General features: G+C 30.8%; 4 protein-coding genes across 4 annotated transcripts; 1 reads left to right on the forward strand and 3 right to left on the reverse strand.

Moving 5' to 3' along the window:
• Positions 1-638: 638 nt before the first annotated feature.
• On the reverse strand, positions 639-6,231 carry LOC125068236 (sialic acid synthase). The gene is made up of 5 exons (XM_047677317.1): positions 5,876-6,231; positions 4,460-4,675; positions 3,894-4,241; positions 2,457-2,607; positions 639-1,428 (listed from the first exon to the last, which is right to left on the reverse strand). The coding sequence occupies exons 1-5, from the start codon at positions 6,002-6,004 to the stop codon at positions 1,223-1,225; spliced, it is 1,050 nt and encodes a 349-aa protein (XP_047533273.1). The 5' UTR covers positions 6,005-6,231; the 3' UTR covers positions 639-1,222.
• Positions 6,232-6,311: 80 nt separating this feature from the next.
• Positions 6,312-12,432, reverse strand: LOC125068243 (hydroxymethylglutaryl-CoA lyase, mitochondrial). The gene is made up of 6 exons (XM_047677331.1): positions 12,265-12,432; positions 12,049-12,194; positions 11,846-11,969; positions 11,532-11,744; positions 11,232-11,420; positions 6,312-6,676 (listed from the first exon to the last, which is right to left on the reverse strand). Exons 1-6 carry the CDS (start codon positions 12,322-12,324, stop codon positions 6,404-6,406), a joined length of 1,005 nt encoding a protein of 334 aa, XP_047533287.1. The 5' UTR covers positions 12,325-12,432; the 3' UTR covers positions 6,312-6,403.
• Positions 12,433-13,582: 1,150 nt separating this feature from the next.
• On the forward strand, positions 13,583-14,724 carry LOC125068253 (protein KRTCAP2 homolog). Its single transcript, XM_047677342.1, has 4 exons — positions 13,583-13,730; positions 13,801-13,955; positions 14,103-14,230; positions 14,572-14,724. The coding sequence occupies exons 1-4, from the start codon at positions 13,727-13,729 to the stop codon at positions 14,678-14,680; spliced, it is 396 nt and encodes a 131-aa protein (XP_047533298.1). The 5' UTR covers positions 13,583-13,726; the 3' UTR covers positions 14,681-14,724.
• A 1,386-nt stretch (positions 14,725-16,110) lies between these two features.
• LOC125068229 (rab11 family-interacting protein 2) lies at positions 16,111-17,807 on the reverse strand. The gene has a single exon (XM_047677305.1). It carries the CDS (start codon positions 17,661-17,663, stop codon positions 16,236-16,238), a length of 1,428 nt encoding a protein of 475 aa, XP_047533261.1. The 5' UTR covers positions 17,664-17,807; the 3' UTR covers positions 16,111-16,235.
• Positions 17,808-20,432: the final 2,625 nt, after the last annotated feature.

The following is a 20,432-nucleotide window of genomic DNA, read 5'->3' on the forward strand; positions in this document are numbered from 1 at the left end:
CAATATTACCGAATTGGGTTTTAATTTAATTTTAATTCAAAATCATGAGATAAAACCGAATACAACAAAACTTTAAACGACGGAACCCTAACAAAACGAATTCACCGGTAGCACACGTCAGGGAGTACCCCTCTCGGCATCCCAGAGCCAGATTCGACTTCTTGTAATAATTAAGCTGTTCTTTCGACGCACTACCTACGCCAAAATAGAAACATATCGTTTCCAAAAATATTCATTTATCGTCAGAAGGAAAATATTTTAAGTATGCAACAGTGACGTCACGCTTTCATGAATGACTGGTGGACGTTAAAAAGAACAGGGGAGACATGGAAAGTTTCGTTATTAAATACTTACTCGTACTAGCGCCTACAAACATATTTTCTGGGACTTCTTGTGATAATATTTACATTCGATCGTTGCCAAGAATACACCTACATTGATTATCATTCATTTGATTTATTTATACAATACATGCATTCGTGTATTTTTGATATTAGTTGGTAAATTCGAAGAGGAAATAAATAAACTCATAAATCGGTATCGAATAAAACTCCTTTTTAACATAAGAGTATTATAATTTTTTTTATTAATATTTAACAATTATTTTATAAAAATAGTAACTTAGTATTGGTTGCTTTTTTATTTTCATAATTAATATTAAATTCCAATATTTATTTTGTCCTTATCTTCGTAAAACTAGTCATGCATATATATCTTTATATTTAATTAACAGTTCACTATATCTATGGCTCATAATAATAATTACATTTATTTGTTGCGTTATACGTTTTAATAATGCCTTGCTGAATATGAGACAAAAAGTATTTATCAGAATCATTAAAAACGGCGCGCACCTTCTGCAAATATGCAAAGTACACTTCCATCATATAAAAATCTTCGAAACTTCTTTAAACGCATTTAATTTAAAACGTAAACATCGAATTGAGAGCTACGTTCTATATGTCACGTTACTGTGAAACGTTTCTGACGTACAAAGTTCAAATTCGGTCACTATCTGTTGTGTTATTTCCAAGGATATATAAATAATGTACATGTATGCTCTTCTCAATCTCTTCAATAACAATGATACTTTATAAGAAATTAGCTCTCAGTAGAAAACGCATTATTTTATATATTGATGTCAGATTTGAAACTTCAAACTTCTAACGAGAACTGTAATTGTATTATAAAAATAATTAATTTGATTTATCTTTCGATAACATCAACAGAAATCCCCTTCATTGAGCGGCTCATCTTCCTTTTTATCATAAACGAGTGTTTTATAGATAACTTCCTCGAAATGTAACGCATTTAGCCCTTTGGGTTCTGCAACCTTAATTTTGACGTCACCAGGATATAAAATTTCACCTTTATTTTTTGTGCAACCCATCACAAGAGACTTTTGTAATTTATCAATGCATGGAATTTCTGTAACAAATTTAATTATGTTTAAATTTAACATTGTTTATGCTGTAAATTAGAATTGAGATAGCCCAGTTTACAAGACGTGGGTATTAAATGAACATTGCGAGTTATAGCCCGGCTATACACCCCAGATAGGAAACATAATGAACAGTTAGGTGCTTTTATGACTGCTATTCTTAAGGTTCCAATACTGGGTCAGCCTAAAAAGAGTTGAGGAAATTAGAAATTTGTTCTGCACCTGAAAACCAGTTCTGCCTAAATGCCGTTCCGTTGGTCAATTAAGGGGCAGAAATCAACTGTGATTGCGTAAACACTTCATTATTATAATATATTTTTCCTTGGGTAGCATCGGAGTCACAAGTAATATATCGTAATTAGGATGCGACCGAATCTGACAGTCGACTATTTTTTTTAAACACAATATTTACTTTTAATAAGTGAAACGAGGTTTCAAAACAGCTTCAGTTCTGTAGTCTGCTACAATTTCCCCGACTAAGCTTTTCAGGCACGTGTTTGTTCCATAAGCAAAAATATAAATACTCGGTACTTGTATGTTACAATGAAATACAAATATTTGAAAACTAGCTGTCTTTACTATAAACATGTTTGAAAAACGGCTGCCATTATTTTACTCATTAATAGATTTAGCTATTTTCAGGGTATGGTATGTCTTTTGGGCTATAGTTTATTATGACAGAAATTAATAACGAAATGTTCTCAATGTAAGTATTTTTTTTATGATATCGGTAGGTGGACGAGCAAATGGGCCACCTGATGGTAAGTGGTCACCACCGCCCATAGATAATGGCGTAATAAGAAATATTAACCATTCCTTACATCACCAATGCGCCACCAACCTCGGGAACCAAGATGTTACATCCCTTGTGCCTGTAGTAACACTGGCTCACTCACCCTTCACATCGAAACACAACAATACTGAGTACTGCTGTTTGGCGGTACAATATCTGATGAGTGGGTGGTACCTACCCAAACGGGTTTGCATAAACCTTTACCACCAATAAAAGTATTACCTGAAGTTACAACTTTCTTGATAGGAGTGCCAAGAGATGCTTCGATTACACGTACGTCTCTTACTAATTGCTTGAATTCTGCGGGTGTGAGCGAGCAAACATGATCCGTTCCCTTCATAGATTTATCCAATGTAATATGTTTCTCTAAAACCTTTTATACAGAAAAACGTTATTATACTTCTAAAACTAATACAATTGAAAGTCAAGATATTGGTTACAGATTGCGTTTTATGATATCAAAACATTCATAAGCGTTGTTGTCATTGTAATCTTCGTTAAATAAAAACGCGCAATGTAACACGGCTAGTCCGGTAATGTCTTTTCATACATATTAGATCATTATCTAATATTTATTATTGCATCATTAAGTAAAATAGCAAATTACAAAAGTATAGTTTTGTTTTGATTTCTTCGTTAGCATTTAGTGGCACAATAATGAATCATAGGATATTTTGCGTTAGAAAATTGCACTTTTTCGATTGTTGCCAATAATTATGTATTTAGTTAAATAACTTTGAACATAAGTAAACTGTCGGCATTTTTGGGTATGGTTTTATTTGTAACAAAAATTATCGACAAAAACGACTCATATTAATATCGATATCATGTCAACGATTATGGGCATCTCTATTGCATGACGTCAATGTCAAACTACGTATTACAAATCTGAATCTGTCCACCTACTTATTTTATATACATTTATTAAGCCCGATCTTTTCTTCCGTAGGAAATGTTTAAAATTTTTCGGCTACTGAACGCAGATGACACAGTGCATATAGCACGCGAATCTTAATCGATCATAGCGGGTTCAATTCCGTGTAAAACAACCGAATGTTATAAGTCATCGTATCATAAATTCGGTATGTGTCGTAACACGACCTGTCACATGTATATCCAAAAACTGCATTCTTAACCTACTTATGAAAAGGACCTGTCCTTTTAAGAAGTAGACGTCTGTCTGAGGCCTTAGCCCAGTAGTGTGACATATTCATCTTGTACGTGTATTTTAGGTTTCCGCATGTGAATCGTCAATTTACTGATTGTAACTAACTATATACGGAATTCTAACTAACTAACTTTCCCATTTGTTCCTAAACACTGCCAATCGTAAATAATAATTTCTGAACAGTCAAATTAGATGACGCGTATTGTGAAACCATATAAGAATCTTGTAGTGGTTGCAAATACTGTCTTAATATTAAGATAAATAATTTTATCATAGAATACACAGATTTCGTTGTAACATCTTGTATCTTGAAAACTATTTTCGCAGACCTTGAAGGTCATGAGAAATGTTTATGGTCTCGAAAATAACATTGAAATATGTTTTTAAATTGTAGAGGCATCAAATAGGGTTGCCATTTTTGTTGCATATTTATTTATAATTACATTAAGACAAAATATATTTTATTAAGGAAGAAGTTAAAGTATGTTTACCTTAGCTCCCAGTGCAATTGCGCCCAATGCCACTGCAGTTCCCAGTTCTTGACCAGAATACCCAACCGGGACATCAAACGTGTTCTTATAATCTTGTAATACAGTAAGATTACAATCTTCAAAAGGCACTGGATACGCTGATATACAATGCAATAAACAGAACTGTTTGTGTTGTGCTGATACTATATCGTAAATTGTTTTCACCGCTTGCTTGTCAACCATACCGGTCGATATGATAAGGGGGACCTTCTTGGACGCAGCGTACTTTAAAAATAGCAAATTGTTTGAGTCCCCTGAACCAATTTTAATGAAGGGTACTTTGATGTTGACTAAAAAGTCAAATGAAACCTAAAACAGACAAAATTTACGCATTATCTTCTGTTCGTATGTTCGTCCTCAGTGCGTTTCTAAATTAAAAATCCGATTGTGATGTTTAGTGACTTTGGTAAAATCCAACAAGTCTTTTAATATCAATGTTGTATTTTGAATAATGTCCTGTCCGTACGATTATACGCAGAGATTAGCAGAGTTAAAGATTTACAAATAAATATTTTCCAATGGCATACCATATCCATGGCTGAAGCAGTGAAGAGGATTCCGACCTCTTGAGCATATTTGAACAATTCCCTGTACTGGCTCTCCGTAAATTCTAAATGTCTTTTATGGTCGCCGTAAGTTTTACCCCAAGAATTCGGATTGTCATAAGACCTTTCTAAATATTTCTTGGTAAATTTTTCTTTGAGACATGTCTTTTGAAATTTAACACAGCTCGCTCCAGCTTCCTGAAATATATTAAGGTTTGCTTTTATTTTGGACAAGATTTGGTCTTCAGTTTTACTGGAACTAGGATACTAAGTAGACTTTTTTCTCGAGATAAATATTTCTTTATGTACTGGGAAATCTATAAACGTCTGATCTGTTCACAGAACATTAAAATAATGTTGTCTTATTTTCAGTTGGAATTTAATACAAAAGGACAAGATTGAAAATTTTATCATACGAGACCTACGGTTCAATGTTATCAGATTTAATTTAAAAATTGATCGAATTACATCAAATAAATTTGAGGAATTTCGACCATGTCTTCGCTTTAGCCTTCAAATAATATTGATCTCTTAGCTGTCAATTTATTTCATTGAAAAATTAACTCACATATTCAGTAATAATTTTTCCAATAGGAATTATTAGAAGCGACAATACAACCTTTCCGTATCAAGACTGTACAAAATAAAAAGTCTTAACGAGTGATGTAAATAAACTTATTAATGTATCTGTATGTACCTACCTAATTATGTCGAATTTTGATTTATATTACAATACCATGTTTAAGAAGTTTAATATTTATTACCATCGATGATGTTAACAGATAATTTGCGAACCTATAATATGCGATGTGTACAAATACAATACCATAACAGGTTTACTATATATATGTACCTAATAAGTATATAGTATATTCTTTGGCAGATCTCTATGCATAAGGCGTCGAATTAATGAAATCATGTTTTTACAAAGTAATATTTGTAATAATAACTAGTAAATCGTTTACTTATTTATTTAGCTTCAGAATTCGACATAATTGATAATCAAATTAAATTTTAAATTGATTTCCTCTTTCATTGGAATGCAGAAATTTAGATTTAATGCCAAATCATACGTACAAACTAAGGTATATTTATCTGACTTTTTATGACTTTGATAGCAATTTTTATTGTTTTGATAACAAAATAAACTAAAGTAGATATTCATCGTGTATTTATAGTTCTTTTTATATTTATTTATCAAATAAAATAATATATTTATCAAACAAAGCTTTATTTGATTGTATTGTGTTGGAACTTGGAAGCAAGCGCAAGGCATTCACCGCGAAACGTCATCCGTTATTGTTTTGTTTCCAACTGGCTACTGGCTTCTCACAACAAAGCGCTCACCTCAAATCGTTCACATTCGACGTTGTTTAAAATATCACGAACATTACTAACCTTAGCTGCTTTGATTAACTTTTTCGCAATTTCAATGTCACCTTGATGATTTTGACCAGCTTCCGCGATAATAAAGCATGGATTATTACCGCCAACTTTAATGTCATCGGTTATCTTCACTTCGACCATTTTCAAAACTGTCAATTTGCCATAAAAACAAACAAATCGTGACCGTGTGCCGCCGCAAACTGATATGTTAAAACTGTTTAATATTACTTGAAAGGTTTATCGACCCCTCTTTCCAAGATCGAATTGAGTAAATAAGGTCAATTCAATATAAAAGCGAGCTACTCGGTGCGCGCCCGTCGCACTAGTGCGGTAGTGCGCGCTCGCCCGGCCCAGCACTCGCTCCGCATGATAATTGATAAAAACCAGTATGTTGGGTAGCGACGCTTGTGACCACGCTGACATAACTCCAGATAAATAAAACACGATACAATAATAAAACTTTTATTACACTTTATACACGCCTACAGTCAATATTTACATATAATTATCATTTTGTTTACTCATTGGTCGTTATTTGTGTTAAATCGTACACGCGGCCATTTTAATGATATCTTGATGGTTTTTAAACCTGTCACCTATGGCACGGTTTACTTTCGATTCTGTAGGTTTTGCGAGGAAGTTTGATATGTAACGGCCGGCTTCGACTAGCTGGACCAGGTCTACGTTGGTATTAACTCCGAGGCCGTAAAGGAAATACACAAGGTCTTCTGTCGCGAGGTTTCCGCTCGCTCCCCTTGCATACGGGCACCCTCCTAGTCCTGAGATTGACGAATCCACTGTCTTAATGCCAAACTGCAAAAATATTTTAAATATTATTTTAAGTAGTTTGTACTCCGCCTGTTGTGTAATGTTAATACAGATATTTATACAGTGATAAATGTATATAATTATGACTATTACTTTTGCTTTTGTAAGAAAAAAATATAAGGTTCTTTTAGCGACAGTCTTTGTATTTATAATTAAATAATTCTATAGTATTTAATGTAAACAGGTCACGTAAAACGAACATTATACATGTTGGTTTTAACCGTATTCATTACTATAAGAATAAAGTATCTCATAAAGTACAGTAACGAATCAAATCTATCTAAATATATACTAAATTGTATTAAATAAACTTTTCAATCGCTTGGTTTGCGACTGATGGTTAAAATTTTGGAAGATTTCACCAGCATCAACAATCAGATGAAGTCAAATAAAAAAAGTAAGAGTTTAATATCCGACATTTTACGATTTCAGCCTCACATTTAAGTAACAATAGCTACGTATTATTTTTTATCGGTTCTTGTCACCTTGTTCACTTTATCAATCCCGTGATAAAAGATGTTCTTGAAACAGCAAAACAATACTGTAGGTTAGGTTAGGTATTTTATGTTTTGATGTTACGTATACTTATCGAACTACAAAAAATATTTGTAGTTTAAATTAAGTATCACTTGCTATTTAACTTCTTATTTTGTTTAAAAATAAAATTAACATTAAATGGATTTACTTTAGCGAAATCTGTAGCTTATGTCTTACAAACAACAGTAGGTACATATTCTTATATAATATCGTCTAGTAAAAACGATTCATAGAAAATAACAGATCAAAAGAACGAATTAAACCAGACAGGCAGGTTGATTTTTTTTTTCATCATACACACCCATCCTCCATATCTGGTTCATAACCCGTCTTATCAAATAATTATATGTAACAGCCTAGTTAATTTTTAGATAAATAGTTTGTTGATCAATAAAAATAAATTTGATAAAAATATAAAACAATCCAAACTGACGCTGAATACATTAATTTATCTGTGCCGGTCAAACCTCTATACCTAATGTATTAACTATTTTTAAGATGTGTACAGACTGGCAGACGTCAAAAACTAGACATATAAAATCAGCCTATTTAAAAAAAGCAGTTCCAATATGGCGACGATATCGAAGAACATGAACAGAAAAAAAAATAAAGATCGACTTAATGTCCACTTATCTGAAGTCAGCTTAAACCGAACATATAATTTATTTCGAGTATTTCATGAGAAACGAACTCGCAATAACGTATTTTTTTACGTTTTGTAGAAGTTCATGAAATGTCGATCGTTTTAATGCGTTAGTTACTATAAACTGTACTGTAAATTTAATCCCTTAAAAAAATGTTTAACAAGACGGCAAAAAATGTAAAGCATTCTTTATTAACTTAAATAAAGTTTTTATGATCTAATCCATTGTTTTTTTTCCGGGTCAATTCGAAGTAAAAAATGAATAGAATCTAGATTTTAGTGTTGTTGGTTCCGTTTCCGCTTTAACGAGATGTTGTATCCGCGATTAAATGTTTTTAATTAAGTTGCTAGTATATTCTACTTACTAAGATTTAAATCTACATTAATTAATATAATATGAAAAATAGGTGTTATAGTTTTTATTTCCCATTAGTTACCCTATATGCATATAAGGCCAACAAAAACAAAGTATTTTTTTAGTAAAAAGGCCCTTTTTAGTATTTATGAAACGTCGTGATCAGGGCCGGATCTACCATATGAGTTTTTGGGCTACAGACTAGGGCCCCGTGAATTCAAGGGGGCCCCAGCTAAGTCAAGTCAAAGGCAAAAATAGACGATAATGCGAAAGAACTCATAATTTTATTAAATTAAACAGATCGTATGGTTTGCAGCCGTGCGAGTCCTGCAATTAATCAAACCCCTTCAATTAATTTAATTCAACTCTACGTTCAGATGTCTTAGGTGGGCCCCTAAGTAGTGTTAGCCCAGGGCCCCCTAAACTTACGGTGCGGCCCTGGTCATGATCAAATCAATGTACAGCTACCTTGGTTTAGAGTAATGAAAAGAGCAGTGGCGTAGCTAAACCAATCCGACAATTACGGTTGCACATACGATTCGATTTAAATACTTTTCAGGGATGGCCTGTAAAATTGCAAGAAAAAAAGTGGCCCTAAATTTTCGCAGACCTGACTTAAATTATATTATTTTTTAAGAAGTCATTAAGCAATATAATCCTCCAATCCATTCATTTACATATTTTGTATTGTCCGAAAAGGCTTTTTAAACCACTAGAGAAGAGCGGCAAGATTTATTCGATGGGTCGGTACTCTTCAACAAAAAATAAATCACATAGGTACTTTAATTCAATACTATATAACGACCTGGTTCAATTCCAAGGGATATAACCACAATTCTTTTTATCACGGGTCCAATAGAAATGTATACTGTTGTCATATTTGAATGCAAAGAAATATTGACCATTTCTTACATGGCCAATGCCCTACCAACCATGACTCCGAAGTTATGTCCATAGTGGTTGTAATTAAACTGGCTCGGTCACCCTTCAAAGCGGAACACAACGATATGAAGTTGAAGATCTAGTTACAATAAGTAATAAGTTGAAATTATATGAAATTAATATAATTAAAAAATTTAGGCTCTGGACTTCCGGGTCTAGAGGGTTTCTTTTCCGTAAATCCGGCCCTGTTCTCTTGGTCGAGTAAATTATTATGTTCTATAACTTACGTAACAACGTACTCCGTCCGTACAAATGGGGATCGCCTATAAATGACCTCACACGAGATTAATGCGTTTTTGTATTTATTATAATTATATTATTTACGTCATTTATATATATAAAAATGAACCCAATTACAGCTTTCCGTGATAGTTGACGAGGAATAGATGTTGATATAATAATTTAAAAAGTAAAAAGTCGCCGTAAGAAGGGAGAAAGTTTCGAAGCTAATTCCACCACGCTGCTTCAATGCGGGTTGGCGTGGTGCTTCAACACGTGTAGTAGAATTTCATGTGACACATGTTTAGCACGAGAAATGTAGTAAATAATCTGCCCATATTACACAAATGATTTATGTGATCCACTTTCTTAAGATATTCTATACATGACTCCTTTATTTTTTAAGACCCTAACTAATATAGAGTTTAGTTATGGGTTGCCAACTTAAAAATATAAAATATATATAAGGTAAAAGAAAAGACTTAAATCTTTCTTGCTTTTTTTTTCTTATAAGAAATTAAGAACATATAATGCCATACGAATATTAACCCGGTAGAAGAAACTACTGGGTTATAAATTCCGTAACTTCTTTGCAATATTCACGATCTTGAGCTACGGATGACCAATCTTCTATCACAAGTTAGGCCGACCTCACGGTCATTTGCCGTATATAAGGGTCTAGTTAATTTGGCCCACCAGACAGCCGATGTGCGGCATACGTCACGTCTTTGAAGGGTGAGTAAGCCAGTGTAACTACGGGCACAAGGGACATAACACCTTAGATACCAAGGGTGGTGGCTAATTGGCTATGTAAGAAATGGTTAATATTTCTTACAGCGCTATGTCTACGGGCGGTGATGACCACTTACCATAAGGTGACCCATATTCTAGATTACAAAAAAAATACTAGTAATACCTGACAGACATTTTTCTGTCTGCGTAATATGTACACTGATTATATCAAGGTGATCGGTTCAACTACATAAAAGTTGATGTGTTCCAGTGCCATCTAACGGCGAGTTTTATCAAAGTAGATACACAGTAATTAATAAACGCAATGTATTTGTTAATGTGTCAGTAGCGCCAAGACTCGGCAATTCGAACAAACACAAATGTACCACTTACAATCAGCTAAGGATTATCGCAATTTTCCTTTACGCTTTGGACTTAGTTTAGTTTAAAATAGTTTAATTTAATCGGCATAATTATTAACTAAACTTTATTCCATTTTAAACAAATATACTCATAATTATATAATGATAAATTAAATAGTCTTTTGTTTTATTAAGATAATATAGAGTGTAACATTTAATTATTTAAGACAATCAATAATATATCTACAACTTTTGATTGTTTATTTATTACTATTATTTCAAATAATAGCCGAGATGGCCCAGTGGTTAGAACGCGTGCATCTTAACCGATGATTTCGGGTTCAAACCCGGCACGCACCACTGAATTTTCATGTGTTAATTTGTGTTTATAATTCATCTCATGCTCATCGGGGAGGGAAACACATTGTGAGGAAACCTGCATGTGTCTTATTTCAACGAAATTCTGCCACATGTGTATTCCACCAACCCGCATTGGAGCAGCGTGGTGGAATATGCTCAAAACATTCTCCTCAAAGGGAGAGGAGGCCTTAGCTCAGCAGTGGGAAATTTACAGTCTGTTAATGAAATAATGATAATGATTATTTCAAATGTGAACTATGACAGTTAAGCACTGTATGCTTAGCAATATAACTTTAGATACTATTTTTTCTACAAATTTGTAAATAATAAATTATCATAATATCAAATAATAAAAAATCATATAGTTGTAATTAAGTAATAATTACATACCTCCAAACCTGCTACTAGATTTGACAATCCTTGTCCATATGTGTCATGAAAATGAAGAGCCAGCTTGTCAGGAGTGGTCACTGCCAGGACTTCTTGCATTAACCTACGCACCGAGCCCGCAGTACCAACACCAATAGTGTCACCCAATGATACTTCATAGCAACCCATTGCAAACAGTTCCTCTGTGATCTAAATCAAACAAATATAATGGAAATAATATTTTGTAATGAAAATGTCTTCTCATTACAAGATATTATTTCCATTCAAATATATATTTTCAATGAATTATTTCATTATTACCTTTGCAATTGCTTTAGGGCTAATTGATCCATCATAGGGGCACCCAAGGACACAAGAAACATAACCTCTCACTCTGATGCCATCCTGGACAGCCTGATCGGCAACCATTTTAAATCTCTTGATACCTTCTTCCACTGAGCAATTTAAGTTTTTTTGTGAAAATCCTTCTGAACCAGCAGGGAATATTGCAATTTCCTCAATATTGCATTTTTTCTAAAAATAATATAAATATTTAGTTCCAATTAAAAGAAGAAATTAGGTACTGTTACAAATTGTAATATTCATTCAAATTAACAGATCTAAATGAAACATACCGCTGCTTCATAACCTTTTAAGTTTGGTATAAGAACAGGATAATTAACACCAGGAGATCTTTTCAGATTATTCATAACCTCAGAGCCATCACTCATTTGTTTTACCCACTTTGGACTCACGAAACTGTAAGCAATAATAACAAATGTAAGAAAAATATAACTTTATTTATTAGAAGTATCAAGATATGTCTAACAAAAATTACCTTGCAGATTCAATATTATTAATACCAGCTGCAGCAAGTTTATGAATGAGCTCAATTTTAATATCTATTGGTACAAATTTCGATTCATTTTGAAGTCCATCTCTTGGCCCTACTTCGTAAATTCGTACCTCAGGAACTTTATTACTCTAAAATGAAATACGAAACTTGTTACTCATCTGAGAAAAAAAAAATACAAAACCAATGTAAAAAACTCACTATTGTACGATATGTGGCTGAAAATGTTTTTCTTATACAAGAACTCTTTAAAAATTGCATTATGTCTAACTTGTTACTCTTACTAACAATTGAGATATTTATTCAGTAAACATGGACTTATAAAATTGTTATCAGTCATGAGTTTTTACATTATTAGTTCAATGTGAATTATTCTATGATAACATTTTGACGAAGTCATATAATTAAATACCTATTACTTTTGGATAAAAAAAGATGGTTTACATACATTACATGTAATAAATAATTATTTATGAATCATGTACAAAATATTTAGTACCTATAATAACTAATAAGCATATTAGTTAATTATTCTAATTTTTTAGCTAATTTAAATTTGATTTTAATGTTCTAAAATCAAAATTCAAACATTCATTTTAATTTACATATCAAATGTGACATTGACATATTATGTTAGCAATTTAGGAATGGCAATTCTTCAGATATTAGATAATAATATTCAAAATGTGTGAACATTTGTTGATGTTAATGCTTTATAATTGTTTGAATAATAATTACTACATTGTAAAAATTGTTTATTAGTTTGGCAGTTATGGATAAAGATAAATTTGTTTTAAGATACATGTATTTTTAAATTTTATTATTTTTGAGATCAACATTTTTGTTAAAATTAATGTTCGGAAACAAATATGTCTACTTAAAACTTAATCAAATTTAATTTATATGTTATATTATTACGCAAAATGTTATATATCAATAATCTTAAATAGCGATAAATTATTTTGTCTATCATTACATACATAAATTTCAAAAGCCCGGTTTGATCAGATATATATATATAGGGTTATTGGTAATTCGACGTATTCCCATTAGGAGGTGATAGGGGTGATTATTTGCGATAATTTTAACCCCCATATGCATAATGCAAAAGTGAACCATTTTTGAGTTATCACGTTTTTTAATTTTTTTCAAAATAAGCCAATATTGCAACTTGAAAATTTTATTTAAAAAAAAGATGCGAGCACTTTATGGACACACGAATGGCAAAAATCGTAGGTCCAAATCCAAATTGCTTCTTTATACTAGCTTGTATGATACTATTATAGATCATTTAGAGAGCATATCTTCATCTTTAACGCATCACCTTTTGCAAAGGCGGGAGACCTATAATTATGTTAGTATAATACTCAGAACCAAATCATTATGAAGGGTATGTAGCTTTTTCATTCCTTTTCCTTAAATAATATTTGTTTATTTGGTCTTTATGCGATAAATGCTAAACTTTACAAGTATTTGCTGGCGTTTCTATCTTTGTTCTCTGTGGTTGTGCTCACTGTCACTGTGACAGTGTCACGTCCTCTCAATTTCATGCCATCGTCATTTAGATATATCTATGGTCGCTCAACTTGAGTCTTGAGCTAAAACCGGCGAATTTTATTGTTTTCATTATTTACTGCCATTAAACGTTTTAACAGATTTTAATATGGGTACGTTGTAATAGTTATAAAAATGTTGTATAAGACCCTTAACTTTGCTATTTATTTATTTTTGTTCCAGCCGTAAACAGCGCCACGTCCTTTATCATATCATCAATTTTAACATTATTAATATTTTCTGGAATGCAAATGTATAAACCAATACTAATAAGATCGCCAATTACTATTATATTTGGTGGTTATTTGGGCTCCGTTATGTTTATGTTCTTCGTTACTGTATCCTTTTTTAAGTATATAATTATTCAAATTAAACCAGCAGAAAATTGTTTTTGCACATTACTTAAACCAATGCGGATTTTCAGCTTTTAATAGTTAATTTGGTTTTGACTCTTAATAAATAATAATCCTTAATATGTGAAACAGGCTATAGGCAACTTGGAAGCTACAATGTTTGGGAAAAATTTTCAACTGAAATTACCCGAGATAGTGTTGTCAATGATCATTTCTCTTATTGCATCAGGAATGGTACATAGGATTTGTTTCACCACATGGTAAATATGTTTTTTTGAAATTGTTAAATTCAGCTATGGTGGCAATGTTTGTTTTATAATGATAATTATAATTGACTAACTAGTTAACTAAACTAATATGCAGTCAAGATTTATGGCTGTCTCAAATAATTTATATAATTTTATATTTTTAATTATTATACAGGGGTAGATGAGGCTTGAAGTTATATACCCAGTATCAGCATATTAATATTTCATAAACATTTGGATCAACAATAGGCAACAATTGTTTTAATCGAGCATTGAAATTATTATAGATTATAATTTATTGATTTGCAGATGATTATTGTTGAGAAAAAACTAATTAAAACTTTTTATTTCAGTTTAATTTTCTCTCTGATTACTATCTACTACATGAACAAGTTGTCACAGAAAACATATACAACCACAATTCCTGTTCCTGCTCCAGTAAAGAGTCGCCGTCACAAATAAACATGAGAAATATTTTTTCAGTTTTAAATAAACATTTATTTTAATATGGTCTTTTATTCGAAAGAAACTTTTGTTATTTTTGTCATACTTTAGTTTTCGTACAATAACAATGTTTACTAAATATTTTATAATAAAATATTAATCTCTGGATCAATTTTCGTAATATACTTTTTATAATATTCATATGAACTTACTTAATCTCTTATCTTTAGAGTATGACTAAAATAATTTAAGAGTAAGCAGTTTCTTATTAACAAATTTTAATATTGCTAGCAATCTAAAAATCTTAATAGTTATGTTACATGTATTATATATATAATCTACAAAAAAACATGCAAAATTGTAAAGAAAAAGTTAGTAGTACTACTGATTTAGAATTTTTTACTGTTCTTAAAGAGTTTATCAAAACAATACCCTTTTTACTTCAATACAACCAATAACTTTAAATCAAAACTAATCTTATCAGTTTTTTTCCAATCTCAGCAAAATAATTATTGTATCTAGATTAAAAGATAGTATCAATTCTTAAATAATAATTATTCATGTTGCCTTAATATCTACATGAAAGAATATTCATAATTATGATACCAGTGTAAATACACGAATATGACTTAACATTTTCTTTTGAACAAATTTTAACAAATAAGATGACTTTTAATAGTATAACTTAAATATTTCAACTATGTTATATTGCACAAAGGCCTCATTTGGCCCTATATTTGCACTATACAAAATAAAAAGCTTAATAAAGAACCACAGTAAGATCAATGTAGCCTGGCATGTTTTTTTTTTAACTGGCCAGCACTGTTATTTTGTTAGTATTTATAATTCAATATTAACTAAGATTATATCTGTATCTATGAAAAAAAAAAATAACATTTACTTATTAATATCAAGGATGGTAATGTTATCATTATTTTTTATCTTAAAAATAAATACACTAAGTAAACTTGGAATGTTGTTAATTAAATCTGTAATTGAATTTATTTATATATAGCAATTATTACCATTCTTGCTATGCTTTATTACAATGTTAAATTTGTTTTGGCACTTTATAAATATATTTTTTTTTATTCCATGGACATATTGAAATATTGTTTTTAAATAAAATCATATATCACTTTAGTGAGATATTTATAAAAATCTAATCAGACCAAAAAAAGATAAATATCCTTTTATCAATTCACATATAGTTAAAATAATAGAAATCTATTGTGATAAACAATATGTATCACAGATCTTATAAATACTTAAGGCACTGGTTCAGACACTAATTTGCAATTCTCATAACATTTATATCACCTTTAAATATTAGAATTTTAATTGACTTTTAAAAGTTTGATTTTTTTATGTGTGATCATAACAAATATTTCTTAGAAATGCAAAATTTAATATTAAACTGTATAAGTTACTATGATAAACTATGGACAAAATACAATAATCTCATAATATAACAAAACTAATGTAAGATAATTAAGAACTTAGAATCACTAGTTTCAAACCTGTAATGTTATTGAAACAATGTATTACAATTGAAATTAAAGAACTGCAACCTTTATTTGTTCCGGATATGCATGCTATTATTTCTGACATAAGGATTTTGCAATATTCTCGGTGTTGTCTCCATTACTCGCAACAACAACTCATCTAAGTAATTTTCAAGATCCTTGTTCTTTTTCTTTTCTGATTCTACATCTTTTTGTAGATTATAGATCATCACTATTAGATCTTCTCGTGTCATGTCATCATATTGCTGTATTACAGTTTTGGGTAAATTATTGTATGCCGGGTTTATTGAATCTTCTTCAACAATATTTTCCTCTCCGACAATGATTCGTTCCTCCAGTAATTTCTTAGGCTTACTGTTTCCAAACTTTTTAAAGAATTTAGGGCTAGGTTTTTCTTTAAGGGAACTAGGGCTATCCAATTTTTTATTTCTTTCGAGACTGGAAGATTTTTCTCGGTCTATCATAGTTTGACTGATAGATTTTCGTGGATAAAGTTTCTGGGACCATTCATCATCTTTATTTACTACTTGTACTGGTAATTGTGGTGCTGTAAATGTATCAAGGCTTAAACGCACAGGTTTTAAAGGTGCTGTTTTCTCTGCAGTTACTAAATTACTACTTGTAGATCTTCTTAAGAATTCACCTCCACCTAGATTTTCAAGTGAGGCATTATTAGGAGATGGTGTGTATTTTACTCCTCGGGGTAAATAAGAAGTTTGTACATTGAGTGAACTTCCTGAACTTTTATGCGATAAGTCATCAAAGGCAAATTCATCGTCATCTTCACTTATCACACCTGGATCAGCCTCTGCCGGGGATCTTTTTGGTGTAGATGTATCAGGAGTTGATATCACAGAACTTCTAAGATTTCCTACACTCCCACCTAGAGATGATGAATCATTCTTTTTTTCTTTATTAGTAATATTTATCTTAGATCCTAAATTTTTTGCAAATTTCTTTAAGCTCTTACGTTTTTCAATACTTCCGATACTCATAAGGCTGCCCCCAACGTTCTGCGCAATACTGGACAGTGATGATTTGTGTTTTTCCTTTTTACTCAAATCTGTTAGGCTCCCTTCTTTTACAGTGAAACCGATTTTAACCTCTAATTCACCTCGGTTCTTGTCGTTTTCTTTGCCAGCTTTTCCTTGCAACGGGTACCAGCGGTTTCTTGGACGTTCATACACATCGAGGTCTTTTAACGGAATCGATACTTGACCTAATAAGTGGTCCTTTACGAAATCTTCGTCGTAAACTTTTAAAACAATCTCAGCAGTGTTTCCTTGAGACGGTATGCGTAATTCACATTCTTCAAACCATTCAACATTCTCAGTTGACTTATGTTTTACGGAAGTTTGAAATTTTTCTTTAGCCAGCGAGATTGTAACAAAACAGTTATTTGTACCGTTTTTTCCTTTTATTAGCAAACCTCTTGCTTTTTGCACTGTTACTTGCACATGAGTCGGATCCCACATTTCGTTGCTGTAATATACAATAATTAGCACTTAATTCTTTAGGTTTATAATATTAATTGCACTTTTTAGTAATACAAAAGATGAGCTGTCGACCGAATCGTCCGTCACGAATCGCAATTGGTATCTCGTATGTACACAATCACAATCCGTCATTCCTCATTCATTACTCATTGTCGGTCATTCGGCATTCCTTAATATTCCGCATTAATAAGGTGCATATGTTATCCACACACGTTCCGACTTCTAAGTCGCTTTTTTAATATTGATGATTTAATTAGTTAATAGGGATCAGTGTATGATAATAAATTATTTAAAAATTACATATTATATATGTATATATTATTATTTCAGATTTTGATAATTAAAAGCATCGTAGATAAGTCAACACACGTGTTAACTGTTAAATTTTGTTTTATATCTTTCTGTTAAATAAATGACAAATGGTGTCTATGGTGAAATTTATATTGAAATTATTGCTTACAAATCGCTAGATTTTTTGGGATTTTTAGTTAACGCGTAGTTTCATTGTAAAAATGATAAATAAATGCTAATAAATTATCAATAAAGAGAGTAATGAATAGAACAGAATTGGTAAAATTAACTAATTATTATTAACTTATTTGACAGTAATTTAGTTTCTTGTGTAACAAGACTTATCCAATTGTAAGAGTAAATATTATATAATTTCAATGTATTTTTCGTTCTAAATTAAATATATTTATTTGGTGATGTTAGATAATACTCCAAATATCTTATTGATATACTTTTCAGGCAAAAAATATGATTTGGCAGTATTAGAATTTGACCGAGAACGTCCATTTTGAACGAGACGCCAACGATATCTTTTTTTTTTGTATATATGTTATTTATTTCGTTGTTAATAAGGATTGTTATTGCGTTGGTTTATTTGTTGTTTCAATTTTATGTCTCACTTCTGAGTTTAGTGACACTTATTAATATCCTCTTAACAATAAAAAGTAATACTTACTGATAAATAAAATATTTTCTTGTTTTATTGCCTACTAGTGGGTGTGAGTATATACAGCGATAATGCGTAAGTAAACGATGAATAGAAGCAACGACACCATCCATCCAATGGTTGGATTAGTTGGCTCATGTATGTTTGAAATTACTATAGAAACCGGCAAATGAAGAAACACTGGCAACATTTTATTGAAGTGTTAGTTGTACAATAAAATAAATTATTATTAGTTAAATATTTACAAAACCTTATTAACTCTTGTAGTTAAAAATATATTTAGTAAATGTATTTTTAAATAAATAAATTTAATTAATTTGTCAGAATACTATAGTGGTAGATTTTTTCTTCAAATTTAAATGTGTGACTACTTTGAAAACATACTTATCTACGTAACCAATAAACAAAACAAAACCATTGATAAGAAGCGAATATATCACGACATATTACAAAAATACAAGTTTCTTTAACCTTATTTTACTCACCAAACACGAACACCAAGACGTATATATTTTTTAATTAATTTTGACTACTTTTGAGAATATAATTCTCAAATAAAAATAAAATTTATTATTCTTCAGAACTAATACTATATTTTAATACAAAAACTATAAATAATACATAATACATAAAAGTATATTTCAAAATAAATCCTATCAAAATTGGATTCGTAGTTTTTGAGAAAATTTCTGACATGTAAACATATCTTCGTACATACATAAGGCGTTTTTATTGAAGTCTGTTATTATTTTAAGATATGTATTGACTGTCAGTGATGAGTTGGTTCTTGTACTAGTTTTGTTACACTTTTTTTAAACCAGTAAATTCGTGGAAAATACTTAATAAGTGTTGATGAAAAGTAAAAAAGAGCGTATTGAGCATTCTTTTTTCAAGGCTAATGAAAGAGTTAAGTGAACGTAAGTAAGCTAAGGAACACTGGCAATGCAAGAATAAAAGATAAACCAGTTCTTATACAGCATCATATGTAACCCACTAGTAGTTGGATAGGGAGACCTGTCAAAAATCATCTTGTACTCTTGATTTCTTTAGACGGACAAACTTTGCTGAAATATTGAGGTTTAAAAATAAATCAATACATTCATAATTTTATCATATGACAAAAGAGACACAAGGTAACCCTGTTTGTAAAATATATTAATGTGGCGTTAGCTTGTCGTTAAAATTTATTTGTGATAATTTACTAGCATGTATGAGAAATGAATACGATGATAAAAGTTTACCTACTAAGATTTAATTGCCTGTTTTATGGAACATAAGCTCATGGATAAAACTTTAGCATGTTTATTAGAAGTTGAAATATTTTTAGTCTATCACCTGGGAACATTTTTATTGTTTATCTATGTAAATAAAGTAGAACCCTGATAGTATAGTGAGTATAAATTTTTCTGGTGGACATTTTCTGTTGACTTTTTAAGACGTAGATTTAATGGTTAATTAATTTGAAGTATATTTAATATTCAAAGTAAGCAACGTAAGCAGTATATATGATAAAATTTAATAGGAATATAGTAATAGATATACCGTATACCCTATAATTTTTTTCGAAAAGCTATATAAATAATGATAAAAACCGCATTCAAAATAAAATTGCAACCAACCAATAGATACGTTCCCATGTGAAAAGCGACTTCTTGTTGTACTATTAATAATAATAAATAGCAAAGATTTATTATAATGTACACAGTGCGGTTTTCCTAATAAATTATCTAATAGATATTGTAATAAATTATTATTAACACTATTGCATATATTATAATCTGTATAAATAA

Source organism: Vanessa atalanta, chromosome 1 (genome assembly GCF_905147765.1).
Source record: "Vanessa atalanta chromosome 1, ilVanAtal1.2, whole genome shotgun sequence".
Taxonomy (NCBI): domain Eukaryota; kingdom Metazoa; phylum Arthropoda; class Insecta; order Lepidoptera; family Nymphalidae; genus Vanessa; species Vanessa atalanta.